Genomic DNA, 27,005 nt, shown 5'->3' on the forward strand with positions numbered 1-27,005 from the left:
CCAACCCCACCTCCAAAATAACCAAGCAAAGCAGTAAAACTGCCTGTGTTCTCATCTCCCCTTGTTTTCTTGATTTAAAAAAAATACTTCCCTTTCAATATTGGCCTTGGCATTGAGAGGGGGATGACAAAGGAGAGAACACAGAAAGGAAGAACTAATTCAAAACTTGATTAAAATCCCTTGTGACTTTTGAAATCAATCTCATGGTGGCTACTTTGGAAGTAATAATCAGCAAAACAACACAAAGCTTTGTTTCTGCTTGTGATAGATCTGAATCAAAATAGGACATCAGTTTACACCAGGGGTGTCCAACTCATTTCCACCGGGGGCCACACCAGCCAGTTGCCTTCAACGGGCCCAATGTCATTTTAGGACTGTACAAATGTAACTACTCCTTGACTAGGGACTAGGAGCTTGGCACGGCCGCTGGTAAAAACAAGGTGGAGGGCCGGATTTCAGCCCCAGGGCCTTGTGTTTGCCACCTGTGGCTTAAACAGTCCTGAAAAGGATTATAGAGATCCTGTATGACAAGGTATGTATGTCTTATCACACATATACACACTGTATTGCATATGACACACCCATACACATGTCCTCAAGTATTACTGTACATTACTTTAGAGGTTCATGACTATTATTTTAAATTTAGAGGTCTATTATCTATATATTTACATTTTAAACATAGATTCATATCTAGTATATTTTTAAAATGTTACTTAATATTTATTTAAAATTATGTTATCTTTGCATTTAATGTACAGGCCTAATTTATTTAATGCTGATTCTTGATCATAACCGCAATTCCCAATTTTATTATTATTATTCCTATGGGAAAATATAATAGCCTACCTTCAAGGAATTATGGCAGAAAGAGGGGAACTTCCCCATAACTACAGTCAATAAGGTTAAGAAATTACTCTATTTTTAGTTCTTAAATTGGAAAATCAGTGATAACTAACTTTAGGGCCTCAATGAAAATCACTTTCCTATCCAAGCATTTTATTAAACTAAACAGTTTCAGACAAAGTTCTTTAGAATAACTGAAAGTTAGCATAGCCAGACATCCAAAGCAGAGTGTAGGGACTTGATCTAGAGGATAAATAACAAAACAGAATACTTCCAATCCTGATATTTACAATTCAGATTATTTAGATCATACAGTGTGGAGTGGTGAGATGCTCCCCTTTGTGACTTCATTTCAATGAATAGGACTATTTTCATTCTGCTTAATACCTGATAACTACCAAATACTTTATAATCAGTATTTCAACTTCAGTGGAAAACTCCTGTTTACACAAACTTTAAACGAAAATAAATCACTGACCTTCCCAGACTGCTTAAAAGATAAAATTCTTTGCACATCATGGAAGTGGGCATTTATGCTTTAAATGCTGAACCAACATTTGCATTTAAACTAAATTTATTATTATTTTTAGTCCGTATTTTTTAATTGTTGTTCAAGTATAGTTGTCTCCAATTCCTGCTCCCATACTCCCCCCAACCCAGCCATCCCCACCTCACACCCTCGATTCTCCCCGTCTTTGGCTTTGTCCCTGTGTCCTTTATACATGTTCCTGAAAACCCTTCCTGCTTCCCTCCCCATTACCCCCTCCCAACCTCCCCTCTGGTTTCTGTCAGTTTGTTCTTACTTCTAATGTCTCTTGGTTATATTTTGCTTGCCTATTTGTTTTGTTGATTAGGTTCCACTTATAGGTGAGATGACCTAAGTGCCCATCAGTAAATGAGTGGATCAAAAAACTATGGTACATTTACACAATGGAATACTATGCAGCAGGAAGAAAGAGCTCTTACTCTTTGTAACAGCATGGATGGAACTGGAAAGCATTATGCTAAGTGAAATGAGTCAGGCGGTGAAAGATAAACTAAATTTAAATAGGCTGTACATCAAATACTCCAGGGTTTCAAACACAGCAAAAGAGATGGGTTGAAGACAAAATTTTTTTTTTAAATGCAGAATGCCTAAATGACAACTCCCATAATTCATAAATAGCATGCCTTGTTGTTGGGAGTATAAATTGGTATGATCTTTCTGAAGGGAAGTTAAGCAAAACATCTTAAACTTTAAAACAAAATGTAAGTTATAGAACACAACACACCAATTACACAGCTATTACAAATCATGATGTAAATCTATACTTATTGTCATGATTAGTCTACAACATACTGTTGACATAAAGAAAAAGTTAAAGCCCTGGCTGGTATAGCTCAGTGGACTGAGCACGGGCTGTGAACCAAAAGGTAGAGGTTCAATTCCCAGTCAGGGTACATGCCTGGGTTGTGGGCCAGGTCCCCAGTAGGGGGCTTTCCAGAGGCAGCCACACATTGATGTTTCTCTCTCTCTTTTTCCTTCCCTCCCCCCATCTCTAAAAATAAATAAATAAAACCTTAAAAGAAAAAGTTGAAACTCAGAATTTACAAGGTGGGTGCATGTGTTAAGTATTTGTGAAAACATGTACCTATTTATCTGTGGACATATACACAAAAAGTGTTCGTAACGATGTTCTCCAAAACATTGATGCTGACATCTTGCGGTGTTACATTGAATGTGATTTTAACTTCCTTCTCTATTTTCCGTATTTTGTCTTTATGATTCTCTTTTTGAGACATCGAGTACATATTTTTATAGTCCCCAAAACATTAAGACATTTTTTTTTCCCATGAAGAAACTGAAATGGAGCAAATTCAGTTTTCTACAGTTTGGGAGACATGATACAACTATTTAACTATTTGGATTATAAACATACAAATATACAACATGTTATCATGAAAATTTTTAATGTATTTTCTACCTGTGCATCTATATTTTTCATGTTTTAGTTAGAAATGAATGAGGACCATCTATTTAGGAATTAGAGTATTTTAACACTGCCTGAAATATATAAAGTCAATCTATTTCTTTGTATCTTACTGATCTGACTTCTCACTTTATAAAGCCAACTCAGCGCTCCTGTTTCCTTTAATAAGTCCCATAACTGGATTAACTTTCTTCTTTTTTCCCAACCCTGATCCTTCCATGATGGAATTGTCTTCACTGGACAGCAGCTGGCGGGTATCCAGATGAAGGTCCAAATGCCACCTCTGATTTCAAGAAATTTCAAGGCATGCAATTTCTTAAAATCTCAAGTCTATCAACTAAGACCAATAACTGAATCTCCTCTCAATGCAATAAGCTGTGTGTGTGTTTCTGTTACGACTGCATCGAACCAAAAAGTTAAAAAAAAGAGCAAGTTAAAGAGGATTGAGACTTGGGTTTTCTGTACAGTCTTAAATTTTCATTGTTATTTAATTCTATGTCGTATGCACATTTTTAGTGACTATCAACCTACTTAATTCCTGATGCTCAAATACATTAATGCTTGATTTCCTTTGTAGTGTTTTGTTATGCTTTAAAAAAAAGACATTTTTTGTTCCACCTTGATCTCTGTAGGCGGTACCCACATCGGGCTGAATTCCATAGCAGGTTACAGAATGTAAAATCTTCTCTGGATGGTTTCTAATTTATCTATTTCAATGTTCTTATGACAATATGGTTTTTCTATAATAATAACTATCTTCACTTTCTCCACAGGGATACAATGAGGAGAAATGTTATAATGTGTTTGAAATGCTTTAAATTCCTTAAAATTATAAAAAGGCATTATAGACATGAGTTATTCTTAATAAAAAAAGACTTTCCCTCTATTTTTATGGATCCTGAAGTAAAGAAGGAAAATTAAGAGACAAGGTAAGTCAGAACCTTAGTGATCAAAGCTCCTTTGAGCCTGTCTTTTCTCACCTGTTAAATGTGGACAACACCATCTGTTATGTCCAGTACTAGATGGAGCCAAGGGAGCAAACAAGAAATGCATGTGAAACTTTAGAGACTTTATAAATATCCAGCCTGAAAGTTCAGGGAACACCGTATTTAGAAAACATTCTATCTATAGTGAAGTTATACTACTGTGGATTTTGAAGAATTTAGATACCCATGCTTGATTTGTCCAATGAAATATAAAATATGCCCTAGATTCTTATGTTATTGGCCAATGAAACAATAATTCACCAAGCCAGGTGCTTGGTGAAGGCCAAGCACCTGGCAAGCATGTCTCAAGTTTACCTGAATGATCTGGGCGGCCAGCTCAGGAGTCCCATGCTTCAGGTCGTGCCCGTTGATGGCAAGCACGCGATCATTGCTGCTGAGCCTCCCATCCTGTGCAGCAAGCCCCCCTTCCAATAGGTCAAGAATAAAAACTCCTGGCTCATCTGTCCTTCGTACGAGTTTGATGCCGAGCTGTTCACCAGAGTCCCGTTTATGAAGAACCACATGGAAAATCTCTTCTCGTGGAGAGTTCCCATCAGAATGGTTATATGCTCGGTTACCAAAGCGTCTCTCTCGAAGCACAGTGAGCTGCAGGGTGCTGCAGGGCTGTGAAAGGACAGCTCTGGCATAATTGTGGGACACATTGCTAATATCATAGTTGTTGACCTAAAAAAAAAGGAATTATGATCAAAATTTGGCAATCTTTTTTCCCCAATCTGCAGAAATAACATTTCCCAAAGAAACTAACATTGTGACATGTTATACAATCATTATTTACAAAGAAATCCACTCCAAAAACATCCTAAAATTAACTTACAATGATTAGCATTAAGTAGAGAATAACAGGATCACAGGGCTAATGACAGTCCAGAGTTAGCATCCTTGGTTCTGCCATGTAACTCGTTTGAGTGTGCTTCCCCATGTGTGCAATGTGTTACACAAGTGGGAGCGAGATTAGGTAGGAAGAAAAAACACACTCCTGTATATGGGGACACAGGAGACACGGCAAAATCCCAACCTGCTTTACATATAAAAACCACAAAACGTATCTTTATATAATTCAGGTTCCACAGTATCACAATGTTCTAAGTTTTAAATTTAGGAATATTCCCCAGCTGGTGTGGCTCAGTGGATTGAGTGCTGGCCTGTGACCCAAAGGGTCATCAGTTTGATCCCCAGCCAGGGCACATGCCTGGGCTGCAGGCCAGGTCCCCAGTAAGGGACACATGAAAGGAAACCACAACGTTGACATTTCTCTCCCTCTCTTTCTCTCTCCCTTCTCCTTTCTAAAAATAAACAAATAAGTAAATAAATACAATCTTTAAAATAAAAAAAGTATGTGAAAAAAATAACTTATGAGTAAGAACAAAAAGGTGCAAATTAACAGAATTAAAATTGGTACCTGAAGAATCTGGTCTCCAGCAAGGAGTCTTCCATCTCTGGCGATTATCCCATCCCGATAGACTTCCTGAATAACAATGTTAATCAGTGGTGTTTCATTGCCACCCACAATGCTAATCCCTAACTGAATATAAGGGTTAGAACGGTGAATTTCAATCGTGGTGATTTCGCCTTCTGGTAAACCAGGTGGCTGTTGTGTGGCTGCCAAGTTAAAAATGAGAGAGAAAAATAGATGGAAAGAAAATAAATGTTTTATATTTTGATGTTCTCCTGGTAAATAAGTTATCTTCTGTTAACAGATGATTAATAACTGATAATACCACTGGATAAGAAAAACAGAATGACAAAAATATCTATGTTAAGATCATTTAAACATTTCCTCTTCTGAAGGTGATCAATATATAACCAACAAATAGCTACTATGTATCAGATCACTAGGGAAGACACAATGATCTGATAAAAAATATTAAGAGAATGTCATCTTGTCCTAACTGATAAGAGAAAGTCTGAACCATGAAACAACTGGAAACCGTGCAAAGCAGTATAAAGAAAAGACTGACTCTGTGGTATGTAATCACCATGGATGTTGAGAGAGTCATCACGTCAGCTCTAAGAAGAGGTGGGTCTTGAGCCTTAGGAGATGGAAAAGAATTATAGCAGTGGCAGGGAAAATGGGATATGTTCAGTAAAATCTGGACTTTTATAAGAAACAATCAAATTTAAAACCCAGTTACCGAGATATGCCCAAGATCTAGGACCACGGGCTTTCTGCTCATTCCTGGTGGGCTGTGCAGTCAGACTAGTGGCTGCCACCAGGGGACTGTAGCAGTCACAGGCAAGGCCTCAAAGACGGACAGGTACCCAGCCATTTCTAAGCAGTATGAGCTTGACTAATTAATCTCTCAAGACTCAGTTTTCCCACCATTGAAAAACAAAGTTCATAATATTATTACAAGAATTTAATCACTAAATTTATGTAAAGTGCTTGGTACTGAGCCCAACACAGAGCAAGCACTTAATCTGAGGTATTATTTTTGTCACGTGTGATGTTATTGACTTCTTAGTCAAGAAGTGACAAACTTCTGAACACATGAGCTGACAAGAAGCATGTTAATGTCTACTGAATTCACGGACTACAACAGAAGAGGGGTGGGAAGGAGCACCTTCTTCCAGGGTAAGGTTCATGTTCTGTTTCTAAAATGCCAACTGTTAGTTAGACTTACAGACAGACTTAAAGGGTGATTTTTGTGGTATGTGAATTATATCTCAATAAAGTTATTCTTTAAAGAGGAAAAATGCACATTGAAAAAATCATAGGGAACAGAAGGAAAGAAGCGAATGTCTGATTTGAAAACATGAGAAACAAAAAGAAAGAGGTAAATGGCACGTACTGTCAGCAATGGCACTCTCCTCAAAGGCAGGGTTGTCCAGGCCAGGCTCCTCAGTCCACGCAGGAAGAGAGGCTGAGGTCAGGTTCCGCTCAACGGGCACTGCGCCTGTCCCTGAGCAGTCTGTTTCGGGTGATAGGGTACCTGGGAGATCTAGTATAGTGGTTCCATTCTCATTCTCAGTCTCTGTCTGAGTTTTACTCGTTTTTCTTCTCTCTAGGGCAACTCTCCAATGAGAAGCTCCTGGACATCTAGAAAGAGAGCATCAGATGGTTTCCACACACAAGCACCAAGAGGTCCCCACAGCAGTCCATAATGCCACTTGAACTAAGTTCTTACCACTCCACACAGCCAGCTTAAGACAAGGCATTGGCATAAACAGGGTTTGGCATATATCTCAAAGAACACTTCAATTAAAAAATTGTATTCAGGTATATGCTAGTACCAGAAACACAGAGTATACAGTATGGTTGACTCTATACTGCAGGACTTACTCTGAAAAATCTGATTACAACCCTTTTTTATAGGTTGAATGGCTTAACCACAGGAGTGGAAACCAGCAGTTTTCTTCCTTAACAAGCCCTTAAATGCTTAGACCTTAAGTGCCAATATACCTCTACACTCTCACAGCCAATGTTACACATCTACTCATTAGTGGATAGTAGTGCATGTGAAGCTTTACCACTTGCAAGAAAGCACAGCAAAGGCCCAAATAACTTTATTATAGACATGGAAGGAAGTAAAAAATTTATATATCTCCTAGTTTGTAAAATTAGAATTGCAATAGTAGAAGTCAGATATGCTATGTAGGTTAATAATACATTCCAAGTACTTAGGAAACTTACATAAGCACCAAGAAATAAGAACTGTTAACTTGCTTGTTTTTACTTATTTAAGCAAACAAAAGGGCAGATAGGTGCTTGCTTAAATATTTAAATAAAACTCTACACAGACTAGAAATGTCTTTTCCATTTGACCCTTTCACTGGACAACATGCTGCCGCCCAGTCTGAAGGGTGGGGGAAGGAGAGGGGATTAGTGAAGGGGAACCAGACACACATTCCCACAGCCCAACATGACTGACACCTCGTACTTCCATGTTGGGACAAGAAGCTACAGAAAGGCAACAGTTTTATGTCTAGGATTGTAGATCTTCATTCACTGACAATATTTTTAAAAATGTAAAATTTTGATAAAAATTGAGTATGGGATTAAATTCAATTAAAATGGAAAGCTATCCCTTAACTATAATAAGAATAAATTTTTCCTCATGAACCGAAGATTTAAGTTCTGGATTTCAAGTTCTTGAAAAGGATCATCATGAAGTTTCTTTATTCAACTTTCTCTCACGGCTTATCTTCTCTTCCCCATGTCAGGAAGGGGACGACTGACTTTGCTCACTGCACTGCAGTGCAGCACTCCAGGGGATGTTCCTACAAGGATGTGATGAATAATTTTGAAAGTTGTATCACCAAAAAAGTTATTTTTGTAAGTAGATTTAATTAGAAATGCCTTTTAAAAATATTTTATTCAATACACAATTTGAGGCAAAAACTGTATCATAAAAATATTTGTGACTAAACAAAGATTTAATTCCCCAAATATATGAGTATATCATACACAAATATATATATGGGAAATAGCTAGTCTTCAATGGGAAACATGAACTAGGAACAGGAAATACAAAAACAGAATCTAAACACCTGGGAATTAGCCTAGCTAATAAAAAAATCCTACAAACTAAATAACTACAAAACCTAACTTATAGTTGTTAAACATGCAAAAATAAATAAAAAAAAAAAACCCCTAAAGTTGTTAGATAAAGAAACAGGTATACTTAAATTCCCAATGAGACAGCAAATTGGAACTAAATAAATACACTTTAAAATGATATCATATGCCCTGGCTGGCATAGCTGAGTGGACTGCGCGTGGGCTGCCACCAAAGCATAGCAGGTTTGATTCCCAATCAGGGCATATGCCTGGGTTGCAGGCCACAGCCCCCAGCAACCGCACATTGATGTTTCTCTCTCTCTCTCTTTCTCCCTCCCTTCCCTCTCTAAAAATAAATAAAAATAAAATCTTTAAAAAAATGATATATAAAAATATGAAAGAATGATCTTGACCAGCATTGTAGGAAATTATAGAGAAAACCTTTGGGAATACCCATATTTCAGTAAGATGCCTCAGATCAGTAGACTGAGATAGAAGAACAAGACAAGAGGAGACTAATGGAGAAAGACTTCAAGGCAATCAAGGGAGAGAGGAGTGCCACCAAAGAAAAAGTGATTGATAACGCAAATGCCACACAAGGAGCAAATAAGAGAAGGACCAAAAAACATTACTTTGATTAAACAATGAAAAGGTCACAGACAAAACACTTAGAAAAAACACTTTCGGTGATGAGGACAAAAGCCCAAACTATGATACCAGCATTTCTGCTACCGCAATACAATCATCTACAAAAACTACACAGTAAGAATAACAGTGCTTAATGAATAAGAGGATTGGGAAAGACCATTCAAAACCTGTGCATCTGGGAGGGGAATGGCTGCTATCAGGGATGAGGTTTCTTTGGGGGATGTTGGAAATGTTCTAAAAATTAAAATTGTGATGACGGCTGCATACTCAGGTAGGGGCTGGCTGAGAAAACCCAGGGAAAGGCAGCAGACCCTGCCAATGGGGGTGGCTGAATGGGAAATTGAGACTCAGAGTTGACTGTGGGCTACGGTGGGGGTTGCCACAGTGGAAGAAACTCCTAGTATCACATGAGAGTTTGTTGGAAAGTAGGGCTAGAGATCAGCAAGCCAGCCGCATTGTTCCCTCTTTGACCCCTCCCCCACAGACAGAGCTACAATGCAGCAAAGAGGGTTGCCCTGCCCTGGTGAATACCTAAGGCTCCGCCCCCTTACAGCTTAACAGGTGCACCAAGATAAAGACATATGGCCCCAAATGAAAGAACAGAGCAAAACACCAAAAAAGACCTAAGCCATACGGAGATAGCCAATCTATCTGAAAGAGAGTTCAAAACCCTGGTAATCAAGATGCTCACAGAACTGATTGAACTCAGTTGCAAAATGAAGGAAGAAATGAACGCTATACAAAGTGAAATAAAGGAAAATGTAGAGGGAACCAACAGTGAAGGGAAGGAAACCGGAACTCAAATCAACAATTTGGAACAAAAGGGAAAAATAAACATCCAACTGAAACAGAATGAAGAAACAAGAATTCAAAAAAAATGAAGAAAGGCTTAGGAACCTCTGGAACAACTTTAAACATTCCAATATCTGAATTATAGGGATGCTGGAAGAAGAAGAACAAGAGCAAGAAATGGAAAACTTATTTGAACAAATAATGAAGGAAAACTTCCCCAATCTGGCAAAGGAAATAGACTTTTCTAGGAAGCCCAGGAAGCTCAGAGAGTCCCAAAGAAGTTGGACCCAAAGAGGAACACATCATCATTAAGTTACCCAAGATTAAAGACAAAGAGAGAATCTTAAAAGAAGCAAGAGGGAAGGAGAGAGTTACCTACAAAGGAGTGCCTATTAGACTATCAGCTGATTTCTCAAAAGAAATCTTGCAGGCAAGAAGGGGCTGGAAAGAAGTATTCCAAGTCATGAAATACAAGGACCTATATCCAAGATCACTCTATCCAGCAAAGCTCTCATTTAGAATGGAAGGGCAGATGAAGTGCTTCCCAGATAAGGTTTAGTTAAAGGAGTTCATCATCATCAAACCCTTATTAAATGAAGTGTTAAAGGGACTTATGTAATTGAAGAAGATCAAAAATTATAAACAGGAAAATGACAACAAACTCACAACTATCAACAACTGAACCTAAAAACCAAACAAACACACACCAAATACTAAGCAAATAGAACAGGAACAGAATCAGAGAAATAGACATCACATGGAGGGTTTTCAGTAGGGGAAGGGGAGGGGAAGGATGGCGGGGGAAAGGTACAGGGAATAAGAATCATAAGTGATAGTCATAAAATAGACAGGGGGAAGTTAAGAATACTATAGGAAACAGAGAAGTCAAAGAACTTACATGTACAGCCCATGGATATGAACTAAGGAGCAGGGGATGCTGAAGGGTTGGGGGGTAAAGGGTAGAAAGGGGATAAAGGGTGAAAAGTTGAGAAAACTGTAATAGCTTAATCAATAAAATATACATAAAAAACAAAATTACAAACAACTAAAACCCATGTAACTTATTAAATGGAATATTTAACAATAATAACACAAACTGCAATTGGCACTAGGGAATATAATTTGGATTATTCAAGCAGGTAACTCAGTGTAGCAGGAGGCTAGTGTACAGGATATTACCAATGAATAAAAACAATAGAGAAGAAATGCATGCAACATTTAATCAGATCAGGGTAGGCATGTGCTCACACATACAGATGGCAGTGGAGCTCTGGGGTGGTGGGCCACTGGAGGCAGTATGAACTGCCACAGGCTAGGCAGGCAGTGCACCTTCCTCGGGAGAGAGATCAATTGCAGGTGTGTTTTTAAATTTTCTTAAATAAAATCAAAAGGTTCTTGCAGCAACCTGAGCCAAACTGAGGGACTTTTCCTTTCCTGCTGAAGGCTATACTTCCATTCCCATTAGTCTCTCTCTCCTTATGGAGGAAAAATTACATAAAACTTATGATATAGTGGCATCATTCCCCGATACAACAACGATTCACATTAGGACACATACAGTGTAACAGAATGTACTATATTATGAGTGGCAGTATTGGTGGCAGTGGTGGGCTACAGTAGCATAAGTAAAATAAAATGATGCATGGTTAGAAGTAAAATAAAAAAAAATGCATAGTAAGTGCCAGCACAATGAGAAGTACTTAATGAAATTGAAAGAATATGAGCATCCTAAAAATAAGACAAATGGTAAAAAATAGTTATGGATTAAAATATGCAAAAATCAATTCAAGTGACATCAGTGAAAATGGTGGATTAAGGGTATCTGAAGACTCTCCTCCATAAAGCAATGTGAAAAAATTTTCAAACACAACTGTTTCTTAGCTTTTGAAATTAGCCAAAGTTCTATAGCAATCCAGAGCACATTTATTCAAGAAAAATGGCTGAATCTCAGTAAAAACAGTGAGCTTTATGGCATTTGAACTTGCCCTGTCTCCATCCCCCTCTCCCTACCTCCACAAAAGCCTGGAAAAAGCATTCACCCACAGTCACAGTGTGTCAGGGGTTTGGGAGCCATTGGAGGGGTCGATTGGCATGCCTTCAAAGCCTCATTCCTAGAGAACTGTCATTAACTGACCTTTTGGTTACATGAAGACCCCACTCACAAGGCTGTCTTTAACTAACTTGACTTGGAGCTCACCCAGTACAAACAGCCTTTCCACTGGGGGAACTTGTTGAAAAAAAAATTAGAGGCAATTGTTTAAGATTGTGGCTGTCTGAGGGGGTCAAAAAAAAAGGCTAATCAAAAAGCTTAAAACAAAAAAAGCTGGGGAAAGAAATGTCCACAGGGATGCTGGTATGTCCAGGCTGTGTGCAAGCATAGGAAACTGACAAGAAGGCACTAAGCTCTAACTTCTGGCTAGCGCTGGCACTCTATGAAAGCCAAACTGAAGGCTAAGGAGGAACTATTGCCTGAGTGTTGAAGGTGTGCCCACCATGAACACAGAATCCTGCATGAAGACTGGAAAATTTATTGGTTGCAGGCATTTAAGGAATCCTCTGTCCTACTTATTAGCTGAGCAGAAATTGTGCAATATTATTTTAAAAATGTTAGTGAACAAACAACAATATATAGCAAAACCAAATCCTGAAGAGAAAGAAGAATATGATTCCCAGAATTTCTACATTATATTATTTAAAATGCCCAGTGTTCAATAAAAATTTTAAAAACATGCAAAAAAACAATGAGTATAGCCCATACACAGGAAAAACAGCAGTCAACAGAAACTGTCCTTGAAGAAGCCCAGACATTGACCTTAGCACCAGACAATGACTTAAATAGAATATAAATGAGTTCAAAGAACAAAGGAACCATGTCTAAAGAACTACAGAAAAATATGAGAATGTATCACCAAATAAAAACATCAATAAATATAAAATAAATTATAAAAATTATTGTTTATAAAATAAATAATAAAAAATCAAATAGAAATTCTGGATTTAAAAAATACAATGAAATGAAGAACTCACAGCAGATATGCACAGGCAGAAGAAAGATCAATGAACTTGAATTAGGTCAATTGAGATTATCAGTCTGGGAACAGAAAGAAAAAATAATAATAATAAATGGATAGAGCCTCAAGAACCTGTGGGACACTATTAAGAATATTAGATAAATGTAATGGTAGTCCCAAAAGGAGTCAGAGAGAGAGGTAGAAAGGATTTTTGAATTCTTTAGTCACAAAATGACCATAATCTTCCCAATGTTGATGAATCTTGAAAACAGCAAGAGAGAAATATCTCATCACATAGCAATGACCCTAAATAAGACTGGCAGCTGATTGTTCTTCAGAAACCATGGAAGCCAGAAGACCATGGATGACCCATTCAAACTGAAAAAAAAAAAGACTCTCTACCAAGAAGTCTATATCCAGCAAAACTATCATTCATGATCACAACTGAAGATATTCCCAGATAAACAAAAACAAAGAGTTTGTTGCTAGCAGACCTAGTGTACAAGATATACTAAAGTCTTCCAGGCTGGTATGAAAGGACTTTAGACAGTAACTAAACCCATATGAAGAAATAAAGAGCACTAGTAAAAGCCACTATATAGATAAATATTTTAAAAAACAGCATAGAAGTATTTTTTGGTTTATAGATTTTCTTTTGCCCTATCTGATTTAAAAGACAACCACATAAAGTAATAATTATAATTCTGTTTTGACAGCTATATAATACATAAAGATGTAATTTCTATAACAGCACAAGGGAGGGAAGAAGGAATGGAACTATCTACAAGTTGTTTTTGTATACCAGTGAAATCAAACTAGTATTAATGTGAACTAGATTGTTAAAAATTACAATGTTAACTGTAATCCCCAACACAACCACTAAAAAATAATTTAAAAAATAACAAATAACAAAGGAATTAAGATGACATACTAAAAAATATCTGTTTAACACAAAAAAGGAAGAAATGGAGGAATAGATAAACAAATGAGATAAAGAAACAAATAGCAAAATGGCAGACATAAATCTTACCTGATCAGTAATTATATCAAATATAAATGAATTAAACAATCCAATCATAAGTCAGTGTTGGCAGAACAGATTAAAAAGGAAACACAATCAACTGTATGCTGTTTATAAGACATACACTTTTGATTCAAAGACACAAATAGGTTAAAATTAAAAGGAAAGAAAAGATATGCCATGCAAATAGTACCTTAAAGAGAGCCAGGTGAGTATATTAATTTTAGATACAATAGATTTAAAGACAAAAATGGTTTCTAGTGACGAGAACATTTTACAATGATGAAAATTTCAATTTATCAAGAAGTTATGATTTTACAAACATAAACACAGCAGACCCTCAAATACATGAAGGAAAAATTATAGAATTAAAGGGAAAAATAGACAATTCAATAACAGAAGTCTAAGACTGCAATACTCTACTTTCAATAACAGACACAAAAACTAGGCATACAAACAACAAAAAAGAGATTTTAACATCACTCTAAGTCAGGGGTGTCAAACTCATTTTCACCGGGGGCCACATCAGCTTTGCAGTTGCCTTCAAAAGGTCGAATGTAATTTTAGGACTGTATAAATGTGACTGCTCCTTAACAGTTAAGTGAGAGCTTGTCACTGCTGCTGGGTAGAAACAAGGTGCCAGGCTGGATAAAACAAGGTGGAGGGCCGGATTCCACCCGCAGGCCTTGTGTTTGCCACCTGTGCTCTAAATCAACAGATGTAGAAGGTACCTATAGCAGTGGTCCCCAACCTTTGGCACTGGAGTCCAGTTTGCTGGAAGACAATTTTTCCATGGACTGGTTGGGAGGGGTGGGGTAGGGGAACAGGAGGCAGAGCTCAGGTGTTAATGCCAGTGAAGCTTTGCTTGCTCCCCCGCCACTCACCTCCTGCTGTGTGGCCCAGTTCCTAACAGGCCATGGACCAAAACTGGTCCACAGCCTGGAGGTTGGGGACCCTTGACTAAGAGAACACTCCATCCATCAAGAGCAAAATACACATTCTTCTGAGTACACATGAAGCATTTTCCAGAATAGACTACATGTGCTAGGCTATAAAAATAAGCACCCCCCCAAATTGAAAAAACTGAGTCATACATAGTATGTTCTCCAATCACAATTAATTCAGAATGGATCAAAGACCCAAATGTAAGAGCTAAACCTATGAAAGTCTTAAAGAAAACATAGGTATGAATCTTTGAAACCTTGGAGTAGACAATGGTGGTTTTCTAAAAAAATTGATTTGAGAGAGAGAGAGAGAAACATCAATTTGTTGTTCTACTTATTTGTGCATTCATTGGTTGATTCTTGTATGTGCCCTGACCAGGAACTGAACCCACAACCTTGGCATGTTGAGATGACTTTCTAATCAACTGAGCTACCTGGCCAGGGCCAGCAATGGTTTCTTAGGTATGACACCAAAAGCATACACAAACAAAGGGAAAAAACAGATTAAACTGAGCTTCATACAAATTAAACTTGTTTGTCCTTGAAAGGACATAAGAAAGTGAAAATAAAACTGATAGAACAAGAGAAAATATTTGCAAATTGTATATTTAATATGGGTCTATAACCAGAATATACACAGAATGCTTACAACTTACAAAAACACAACAATCCATTATAAAAACGGACTAATAATTTTGAGCATCTGTTCATGTTCTTACTGGCCATTCAAATATCACCTTTGCAAAATATCTATTCAAATACTTTGCCCTCTTAAAATTGAATGGCTTCACTTTTTTCTTGTTTGTTTTTCAGGAGCTTTATTTATTTTTTATTTTAATTATTTTTGTTGTTCAAATACAGTGGTCTCCAATTTCCCCTCACCACCTCCCTCTGGCCCCACCCATCTCCACCTCCCACCGATCCCCCTTCGGCTTTGTCCATGGCTCCTTTATACATGCTCCTTGATGACCCTTCCCCTTCTTTCCCCCGTTATTCCTTTCCCCCCTCCCCTCTGTTTACTGTCAGTTTGTTCTTTATTTCAATTTTCTGGTTATGTTTTGCTTGCTTATTTGTTTTGTTGATTAGGTTCCACTTATGGGTGAGCTCATATGGCATTTAAGAATTCTGTACATATTCTGGATACTAAACTCTGATCGTGTGTGTGTATGTGTGTGTGTGTGTGTACTTTTCACATTATATATGAGAAAAGAATGTGGAAAGAATGTGCCAAATTCAAACTTTCCTCCAAGCTAAAATGTGAGTTTAAAAGGACAATCTTGCCTCAGACTACCCTGACCCATTAAGGCTTCATGACCATTTGATGATCTAGGAAAGATCTTAGCATGAAAAAAAACTGCTTTAAAGGTTTCCTCTATAGTGTACACACTTTTTTTAGCACACTGTTAAAATGTAGGTTTTTTCAGAGAAAAAAATGGTTCTGAACCCTGTCATAAACTGGAACACAATTCTTAATTTAAGAACAAAAAAAACCATTTAAAATTCCCATAAGCTGTAAATGCTAACTTGTCGAGGGTGAGGCAGGGATGGGGGGGGAGAAGGGCTGTTTTATGGTTGATGGTACTTGGCAGAATTTCACAAAGTAATTACAAAAATGTTACATGTTTAGTATACAATATACAGAATATTTCTTAAAAGCTTTAATTCTCTTTTCAAAGATGGGCACTTTCCCATATCTTTTAAAATTCCTCATGGTTTTACCAACATATAATCAGTTAATAACTAGTAATTTTATTTAAAGACACATTCATCTTTCATGAATAGTTTACTTTTAGCTGCAGCCAAAAATGTCAGCTGTTCTCAAAGTGAGGATTTCTTAAGGATAGAATTTCATTCAAACAGTAAAGGTAATTTTAAACACAAAATTACCAGATTTATGCAAACCACTTCTAATGCTATATATTTACTAATAATTAAGAGATTTCCAAATCATAAAAATTCAAGAAAAAAGACACATGATAGTAGTATAACTTTTATAGAAGAATCGTTGTTGGTACTGAAGTTTTATGCATTTCAACAAAAATTACCAATTCCTAAAAAATGAGTGAAATTGTGTACAGAGAGACACATTCATAATCATATTCTGTGCCTCATGACATCACTCTTTTTGCTAGTTCATGTTGGTTTTAAAACATGGCTGCAAATATTTTTATCTCCTCCCATCACAAATTGAAGCCTATGCCCCCTCTCCTTATACCTAGTGGACAGCTTCAAACAGAATAACAGCATAAGGGATGCTATGTGACATCAAGGCCAAATCATACAAGGCCATGCAGCTTCTGCTTATTCATTAGAACACTGATTGTCATGTAAGAACTTGAAATACCCTGAGGCCACCAAGCAGGAGAAGCTACCTATAGGCTCTCCAGCTGACAAGTCCTAGCTGAACCCATTCCTCTAGTTACCTCCATTGAGGTGCCAGACGTGTGAATCAAGAAGCCATCTTGGAAGTAGCTTTTCCAGTTCCAACTGTTGCAGTTCCCTGTCTTTTAGTTCTTCCCAACTGTGGCCCAGATATAAGGTAACAAAGGCAAGCAAGCCATGGCTGGTGTACCCTGTCTGCCTCCATGACTCACAGATGCATGAACAGAATCAAATGCTTGTTTCATGTCACTACATTTGGGGTGGTTAGGTTCTCAGCAATGGAGAACCAGAACACAGGTTAACAATGTAACTGAACAAACATTAAGTGAGTGTCAACTCTGGACAAGGGAATTCAAAGACTGGTAAAAACAAGGTCCTTGCCCTGCAGGAATTTACAACTCAGCAGTAGACTCTGACCTGCTATCTATCAGTTTACAGAGACTGCTTAACAACTAGAACAGTATCTGGCACATAGTACATAATAAGTATTTGCTGAATGGTCAAATGAAGTACATATTATTTAGTAGTAAGTGTTGGATAATAACCATTTGTATCTGAATTTCCACACTTTTAGCTGCGAAACTAGAGAAAGGTCAGGCCATTAAATATACATCTATTCAATGAGATATAAAAATTCTACTTTATAATTTACCTTTTTATTTGCAATAATCAATAGTTAGTCTTAGGTGTTTTATATCAATCAAGTCACCCATATTTTCAAATAATTCACATTTTTCAATGTATCTTTCACAATACAGGCCTAAGACACTTTGGAAATGGTTAAATTAGTGGCTCAAATATTAATAAGCAAACTTGGAAAATGGAACTTTCAACTAGGCATAATTGCTTAGCTTTTATCAGCCTATAACTGAAAGAACAGTTTGCAATTCCTGAATTTTTACATCACCAACATAGATAGCTTGATGGAGAATACTAATGATACCTCAACTACACACTGGCAGACCTCAGAAATACTATGGGCTTGGTTCCAGGCCACCACAATAAAGCAAGTCTCACAATAAAGCCAGCTACATCTTTCTGCTGGTGGAGTGTCTTGCCTTCATTTTGTAAAACAAAACAAAACAAAACAAAACAATAAAAAAAAACCCTCACAACATTTTTAAAGTACAATAAAGCAAAGCACAATAAAATGACGTATGTCTGTATTAAACTCTTGTATACATTTTAGTTAAGAGAATATTCCTAAAAATTTATGAAATTTTTATCGCTGTTATCAAAATAATTGGTAACTGAATTGAGACTCTGCTTCATTTCCTTTAACATCATATGAGTGATGTTCATGAAAGACTCACAAAAGAACCTACCCCAAAAAGAGAACTGTTCTTCTGAGAAAAATAAGAAAAGCCTAAAATACTCTTTAACCTCAGCTGCATTTAGGCCTGACCCAGATTAGCATATTCCAAAGTCTGGTGTCCATTTCTGGAAGGTCTGTAGATGGGATTCTCTGCCTGCTGGTGACTGACGATAAACAAAAAACTAAGCCTACATACATTTCAAACTTTTTCTTAGCTTATTTTAGAATATACAGCTTAGATTTAAGCTATGTCTGTACATCTTCCTGTTTCTGAAAAATTTTTTTTAAAGATTTTATTTATTTATTTTTAGAGAGGGAAGGAAGGGAGATATATAGAGAGAAACATCAATGTGCGGTTGCTGGGGGTCATGGCCTGCAACCTAGGCATGTGCCCTGACTGGGAATCGAACCTGCGACACTTTAGTTCGCAGCCCGCGCTCAATCCACTGAGCTATGCCAGCCAGTGAAATTTTTAATAACATCTCATTCTTTCTCACATTTCAATTCTTTTTAAAGAGTAAGTTCACTTTATAACACTGATATTTAGGAACAGAGTAAACGTGTATACTCCTGTGAGTATGAAACTTTTTACTACCATGTAGCAGTAGAAAACATGATTCAATCTGTGGAAAAGTCAGCATAGTGTATCAGAATGATAAAGAACATTGAAGTTTAAGTCTAATTACATCATTAACTAACTATCTCTAAAAGTCTTTGTGACTCAGTTTCCTGACTTGTAAATTGAGGGGATTACATTAGATAGTCTTCAATTCTGTGATATTATGTATGAGTATAATGACAAGTTATTCTATACCAAACTTACACTGTTATTTGTAAACTTAATATACAGGGTGAGGCAAAAGTAGGTTTACAGTTGTGAACACACAAGACACAGTTTATTCTTGTATTATTATTTATTAGTTATTGTATTATTTTCCATATGAACCATAAACCTATTTTTGCCCCACCCTATATAATACTACTATGCATTGTTTTCACAAAACTGAAAATAACCACAGTTTTACACTGTCAAGTGGCTTAACTTTGAAATTCATAAATCAATACATTTATTTCTGTCACGTCATGTGATTCTACCTACTTAAGACATGCAATGTATTTTAATCCTTCCTAGGGGTTTAAATAATTATCAAGAATTTTACCAAAGTTAAATTATAAAACTTACTCAATAATCGGCTAACTAAAGTACTTAACCTTTTAAAAAGTTTTTATTAGTAGAACAAAAATAATCATTAACTGTTTTAAAGTTTCTTGTTCAGACTAGTTCCTGAACACAAAATCTTTATAAGATCTTAGGTAAATAAAATATGTACCCATTTTTCATGTTACAACAAAATTATCATTTTTTTGCCTGCATAATATCCTATTAAGCCCTGGCTGTTATGGCTCAGTGGATTGAGTGCTGGCCTGAGAACCAAAAGGTCACAGGTTCAAATCCCAGTCAGGGGACATGCTGGGGTTGCAGGCCAGGTCCCCAGTTGGGAGTGTCCCATCAATGTATCTCTCATACATTGATGTTTATTTCCCCCTCTTTTTCCCTCCTTTCCCCCTCTCTAAAAATAAAAGTAATTAAAATCTTAAAGAAAATACCCCATTGAGTTGATGTAGTATCATACTTCTACCTCCTCCTCTTCTGTTAAGTAAGTCAGCTTCAATTTACTGAACTATGCACAATGTTGCAATGAACATCCTTAAATACAATTTTTCCTTCTTTTGCATTATTTTCTTAGAATAATAAGCTAGATAAAAGGATGATTATATTTATTCTAAAGAAATTGCTAAACTCTTATAAAAATGAGTATATCATTATATCCTGTTACCCATGTAAATATCAGTTTCATATTATACTAGCAAAAATATTAATAGGTATAAAATGGTACTTCCTCACTGTAGTTTTTATATTCATGTTTTTGATAAATACTAATGTTATATACAGTTCCATACAACTTATTTATTTATTCTATCTCTTATATTCTATTTGTCCATTTATTGATGCCTTGGCATTTTTTAATCAAGTTTTTGTTTGACCAACCTTTTAATAAAACCTAGAATTACTTCTCACTCTTGCTTATTTTTTCACTTACCTGTTTTTAAGATGTGCCTCCAGATCACAGCGTTGCATTACATCTTGGCACACGGAAGAAAATGGACATGACACTAATAATTTGTCCAGGAGTTTATGAACTAGAATACTAGACTTCTTACACAGCTTAAAGTGAAGTCTTTTGCGATCCAATGGGCAGAAATCTTTCTCTTGTAAGAAGTTTCTGAGGCACTTGCAGCAGAATGTGTGTCCACAGGGGGTATCTAGTGGCTGGAGTAGAGGCTGAAGGCAAATATGGCAGACGAGGTCATCATCCACTTCATTCTGGTAATTGTACAAGTGATTCTCTCTTGTCCAATGCTGCTGGCCACATTCAAAACACAGAGGATTGAAGGAGGAGGAGCAGGTGTGTTCCACAGACACCATCTCATCACTTGTTGTTCCCATTTTGAATCAACCAAAGTAGTTTCTGTGTCTTCATTTGTTAGATTTCCACTTCCACTTCAGGTATGGCTTCCTTTAACAGATGATATTTGACTAAAACCAAGGGTTCCTAAGTAAACAAAACAAACCAAAAAAAGTAATGAATATCTATTAGGATGGGCTAAAAGTATCAATAGAATATTACTAGTCAACTTCTGTTTCAGTAAAAAAATAAATAAAATTTAGGTCATGTTGGATTTACAGTAAAGATGATAAAGTAGAATATTAACTGTAATTGAAAAAAATTATAAAAGTTTTCAAAAATTAAAGCAAAAACCAAATCAATGAAATTTAGAACAGGTAATAAATTAGTCATAAAATGTAAAAATGAAATTAATTTACTAGTTGGCTAAGAATGACTTACACTGCCAAGTTCTCAGTGAAAACAAAATTGTGATTAAAAGCAAAGATGCCATATATTACATGATGTAACATAAGAAACAATTTGCTTTACTAACTGAAATCCCCAAATATATCACAGTTCAATAACTTTTTTACATTTTATTGATTATGCTATTACAGTTGTCCCATTTTTTCTTCCCTTTATTCCCCTCCTCCCTGAACCCCCCCCCCACATCATTCCCCTACCTTAGTTCATGTCCATGGGTCATACATGTAAGTTCTTTGGCTTCTCTATTTCCCATACTATTCTTAACCCCCCTGTCCATTTTGTACTCATTTATGCTCATTTCCTGTACCTTTTCCCCAATTCACCCCCTCCCTCTCCTCTCTGATAACCCTCCACGTGATTTCTATTTCTGTGAATCTGTTCCTGTTCTAGTTGTTTCCTTAGTTCATTTTTGTTTTTTTTAGGTTTGGTTGTTGATAGTTGTAAGTTTGTTGTCATTTTACTGTTCATATTTTTGATCTTCTCTTTCTTAAATAAGTCCCTTTAACATTTCATATAGTAAAGGCTTGGTGATGATGAATTCCTTTAACTTGGCTTTATCTGAGAAGCACTTTATCTGCCCTTCCATTCTAAATAGCTTTGCTGGATGAGTAATCTTGGATGTAGGTACTTGCCTTTCATGACTTGGAACATTTCTGTCCAGTCTCTTCTTGTCTGCAAGGTTTCTTTTGAGAAATCAGCTGATAGTCTTATGGGAACTCCTTGGTAGGTAACTGTCTCCTTTTCTCTTGCTGCTTTTAAGATTCTCTCCTTATCTTTAATCTTGGGTAATATAATCATGATGTGCATTGGTGTCTGTTTCCTTGAGTCCAACTTCTTTGGGACTCTCTGAGCTTCCTGGACTTCCTGAAAGTCTATTTCCTTTGCCAAATTAGGGAAGTTCTCCTTCATTATTTTTCCAAATAAGTTTTCAATTTCTTGATCTTTCTCTTCTCCTGGTACCTCTATGATTCGGATGTTGGGACATTTCAAGTTGTCCCAGAGGTTCCTAAGCCTCTCCTCATTTTTTTCAATTATTGTTTCTACATTCTGTTCTGGTTGAATGTTTATTTCTTCCTTCTGGTCCAAACTGCTGATTTGAGTCCTGGTTTCCTCCCCTTCACTGTTGGTTCCCTGTATATTCTCCTTCATTTCTCTTTTCATAGACTTCACTTTTTCCTCTATTTTTTGACCATACTCAACCATTTCTATGAGCATCCTGATTACCAGTCGTTTGAACTGTGCCTGTGATAGGCTGGTTGTCTCTTTGTTGCTTAGTTGTATTTTTTCTGTAGCTTTGCTTTGATCTCTCATTTGGGCCATTTTTTTTGGTCTTGGTGCGCCTGTTACATAGCAAGGGGAGGAGCCCTTGGTGTTCGTCAGGGCGGGGCAACCCACCTAGCTGTGCTGTGGCACTGTCTGTGGGGGAGGGGGCTGAGAGGGAACAGTGCCACTTGCTCTGTTCTCTTCACACTTTCAGTCACTTCCCCTGCTACCCACAAGCCCTTCTGGGCCCTTCTGGTGCTGATTCCCAAGTGGGTGGTTTTGCCTACTTCTAGGACTCTGCTAGTCTCTGCAACAAACTCTCCTGTGAGGCTGGGACTTTCTCCTGCCACCTCAATCTCCAAAGGCTTTTTCAGTCAGAGGTTTGAGGCTTTATTTCCCCACATGGGAACCCTGGGTCACACGGTTTATCTCACTCTCCAGTTGTTTCTTCCAGTTTATCCACAAGCAAATGTGCAACCTACCGGTGTGTGTGTGAGCTGCCATCTTGCCGTGAGTCCTCTCTGCCCCAGCTGCCCGTCTCCACCCCTCCTACCAGTCTGGGTGAATGTTTCCTCTTCAACTCCTTGGTTGTTGGACTTCTACACAGTTTAATTTTCTGTCTGTTCTGGTTATTTTTTGTTTTTAAATTTGTTATCCTTCTTTTGCTTGTGAGAGGAGGCAAAGTGTATCTGCCTATGCCTCCATCTTGGCTGGAAGTTTCTAGACCTCAATGATTGTCTTAAAGCCAATTAATCTACATAGTATGCTAATAATGTAATTTGAGGTATATAGCATGTAATACATTTGCACTGGCAATCCCAGTCATGGTTCTTTGCTTCTGACTGATTTTATGCATTTATAAGACTAAAGACTGTTCCTTCAAAATGTAGTCTCAAACACAATTCAGTGTATGTTAAAAAAAATGACCTTTGCTCTGCTCTGCACTATAAATGGGGATAAATGCATTTCAAAATATATATGATTTTAATATTCTCTCCATGTAAGATAGATTATAGAAAGATAAATCTGCATAGTGTATAAAAACAACATCTATGCAAACTTCATAAAACATGAGTATTTAATACCACTAAAAGAAAAACCTGCTGTAATCCAACAGATATGTTATAAATTTCATTTCTACCTCGTATTACTCCACATTTCCATTTGTTGAGGGTTACTAAGAGCAGCAGTATGTTGTGTGTTTGTGTGTGTGCACAAATGCACATGCATGTATGTGTCCCCTCTCCAACCCAGGACACTTACAACAGCCTACCCTAGTTTAATGCAGGCCTAGCTAGGAATGCTCTCCTCAGGTAAGGGTTTCTAGATTCCTGCTGCTGCAGCACCAGGGGTTAGAAGGTCAACTCTAAAGGCAGCAACTCTCTCTATTCATTCTTTTGTAAATATTTACAGTGTCTAGTATGTGCTAAACATTGAAAAAGGGCAGAGAAGTAGGGAGAAAATGGTTAAGGAAAACTGCTATTAAAATGAGATGTACTGTACTTTGCTGTGTATAATGTACTCCTATGTATAATGCACATCCACATTTTTGGCCCAAACTTTCAGGAAAAAAAACTTTTGTTTTAATTTTTAAATTCAATTTATTATTTATTTCTATTTAGAAACAAAACTGATTGTTATATTCCAAGGTATTATTTTGCATACAGGTATCATTATGGCTTTCTAGAGTTGCAGTTTTAATGCATAAATGTAAGTAAAAGAATTGAAAACATTTATACAGATATGGAATTACTACTACCCATGTATAATGCACATCCTTATTTTTCCCTCAAAGATTTAGGCAAAAAGTATGCATTATGCATGGCAAAATACAGTAATAAGAACTCTGAGGAAGTTATGCACAGGATGCTATGAGGATACAGAGAAAGATGGGGAGAACTGGCATCTAAGTTTGGCTTATGGCTGGAAAAACTTTCAAATGAGGAAAAAATATGAACTGCTGACTTGTGACAGGAATGGACCAGGGCATCTCAATGCTAAGTCACAGGAGCTTGAGAGTGCACATACATTCAGGGAATATGGAGCAAATCAAGACCTCTGAAGCAAAGAAAATGTACTTGGGCAGAGTAATTATAAAACTCAGTGTTCCTGTTTCAAGGACAACAAGGCTAGAACACCATGTTAACACCACTAGTATTTGTTTTAATAATAAAACTCTCCTCCAATCACATATATGTATTTGCTATTTTATTTATTTGGCATATTTATTGAAAAACAGCATAACATCTTAACAGATTAAACAAGAACTGTTATGAATTATGACAAGGTGAGAGAAGATTCAGATGGGATGGCTGACTTTGGATAAATTGTATGTTTTTAAAAACTACTTAGTATAATGACAATAAGAGCAGCCTGTGATCAAGACTCCTACCACTGCCAACAGTAAGAGAGCAGACACTCCTTGTATTTTGTAACTTATGGGGGTTCTTTACCCTCTGAGCATCATTAGCTTTTTAAACATCAGGGAAAGGTATGTGAAATTAAAGAAAGAAATATTATTTATCTCAGGTATTTAACACAGAATGTTTACAGACCCTTTTCTACTTGATTTGCAAGAAAATTTATATATCCTTTGGTCTTCTTTGTTTGTGAGAGTGGTTATTCTAATTATTCCTCTCCTCAAGAAAATGTACTGCAATTCTAGCCTCCCACATAATGACTAAGAAAGCATTTCTCTTTAGACTATTATGTTTTAGCTATTTTCTAAATCTCTAAATAACTTAGCTCTTTAATATATTCATTTTATCACAAAATCTTTTCAAGAGGATAAAGAACTTGCATGTTCCCACTTCAAATACCAAATAACAACTGCATGATCTCCAGCCTGAAATACCTCTATCACCTCAAAACAAACATTAAATGAAAAATTATCATGGGTAGACCACTAGCATGTGTATAGGAATATTGATTAAAGACCTGTGAGGCCATATAGCATAAGGATTAAGAGAATACCCTGGTGGCTCAGGCAATCTGTGAGGATTCAAATCCTCCCTCTGTCAATTACTAGTTTTGTGACCTTACTAAATGTTACTGTTTCATCTGTGAAATGGCAGTAATAATAAATATATGTGTGTGTGCGCCAGACACATAATAGTGCTATGTAAGTGTTGGCTATTATTACTATTATTAATGAGTTTAAATAGATTTTGATTTGCCACAAGCCTTATAATGTAAAACAATATACTAAGAGAAAACCAAAGGTAAATCCAGTCCTTTCTCGCTTCAAAATAACCCAATAGTAAATTAGATAATTACAGAAATGAGGTAAAGTATTTCATGAACACCTTATGTGAGTTTGTCAAGGACAAAAGTGGCCTGACCCTGGCTTTCCTTCCAACCCCCAATCCTACCCTCTATTCCCAATCCAGGCAGATGGTTTTATTTCTACCTTGTGTGCAAGTCCTCTGCAATACCCTACACTACTTCTCACACTGTAGCCCCCACTTTAGTCCCTCTTTAAGAGCTGGCATCCCATATGGGAGAAGCTTAATAAATGCAGAATGACCAAGTGGGTGACAATATGTTTGCTCACTCTTGGTAAGTTCAGGTGACCAGAAATACATCTGTGTAAATTGAAGGATATGCCCATGTTTATATAATTTTGATTTCAGATATTCTATGAGCACAATTAGAAATATTAAAATACAAGTAAATAATAGTCTTAAATATTTTCCAAAATGTAAAATGTAGCTTAGTGTGTATCTTTACAAAGTACATTATTTGTTTAGCTAATATTATAGGGATAGTAAAGACATGGAAATTATTAAGTTGGCTGGGAATATTACAACACATTTTAAATAATACCTTGAAATAGAGCCAGTACAATGAAAAGGGAGTTATAAAACATGGTTTACTACCTAATCTAGTTATGAGTAACATGCTTGCTCTTCCTGGATTATTGTATAAGAAGATCTGGGTACATCACAGACTCTAAGAAAGAAGTATGGTTTTCACTGTTAATTTGCCCACTCCAAATCTATATACCATTCAGATCATTTCTCTTAATGTTATTTTTGATTCAGAGTGAAAGAGTCATCACTGGCCCTAACCTGAGAGATCCAGGCCAGGATAAAAGACAATGAGTCAAGTATTACTACCAAAGTATAGTTAGATGGGAAACATCCTTTGATTTCCCCGATGCCAAGAGTCTAAGAATACCCTTGGCTCTGGTGCTCCTCCTGATAAACTTCTATTCACCTCCACCTGCTCTGTCCAACCTCCACCTGCTCTGTCCAATCCTATCTGCCTCCTTCCTACTCTTGGGTCCATCCCCCTTATCTCTGTAGTCTCCTGCTGTTTTTATACATACCTGCATGTCTGCAACCACTACATTTGTATGCTCCCTTACTGTC

At 36.8% G+C, this 27,005-nt stretch overlaps 1 protein-coding gene across 2 annotated transcripts in view; it reads right to left on the reverse strand.

The window, feature by feature from the left end:
- Nucleotides 1–27,005, reverse strand: part of LNX2 (ligand of numb-protein X 2) — a 90,312-nt gene that overhangs the window by 14,832 nt on the left and 48,475 nt on the right. For both annotated transcript variants that reach the window (XM_045844754.1, XM_045844755.1), the window contains 4 exons: nucleotides 20,536–21,048; nucleotides 6,613–6,860; nucleotides 5,223–5,422; nucleotides 4,118–4,486 (listed from right to left, as the gene is read on the reverse strand). In XM_045844754.1, the coding sequence (XP_045700710.1) occupies nucleotides 4,118–4,486; nucleotides 5,223–5,422; nucleotides 6,613–6,860; nucleotides 20,536–20,942 (1,224 nt within the window). In that variant the 5' untranslated portion in view covers nucleotides 20,943–21,048. The remainder of the gene's footprint in view (nucleotides 1–4,117; nucleotides 4,487–5,222; nucleotides 5,423–6,612; nucleotides 6,861–20,535; nucleotides 21,049–27,005) is intronic.

Source organism: Phyllostomus hastatus, unplaced genomic scaffold (genome assembly GCF_019186645.2).
Source record: "Phyllostomus hastatus isolate PE091 unplaced genomic scaffold, TTU_PhHast_1.1 phas_contig_41, whole genome shotgun sequence".
In the NCBI taxonomy this organism is placed as follows: Eukaryota; Metazoa; Chordata; class Mammalia; order Chiroptera; family Phyllostomidae; genus Phyllostomus; species Phyllostomus hastatus.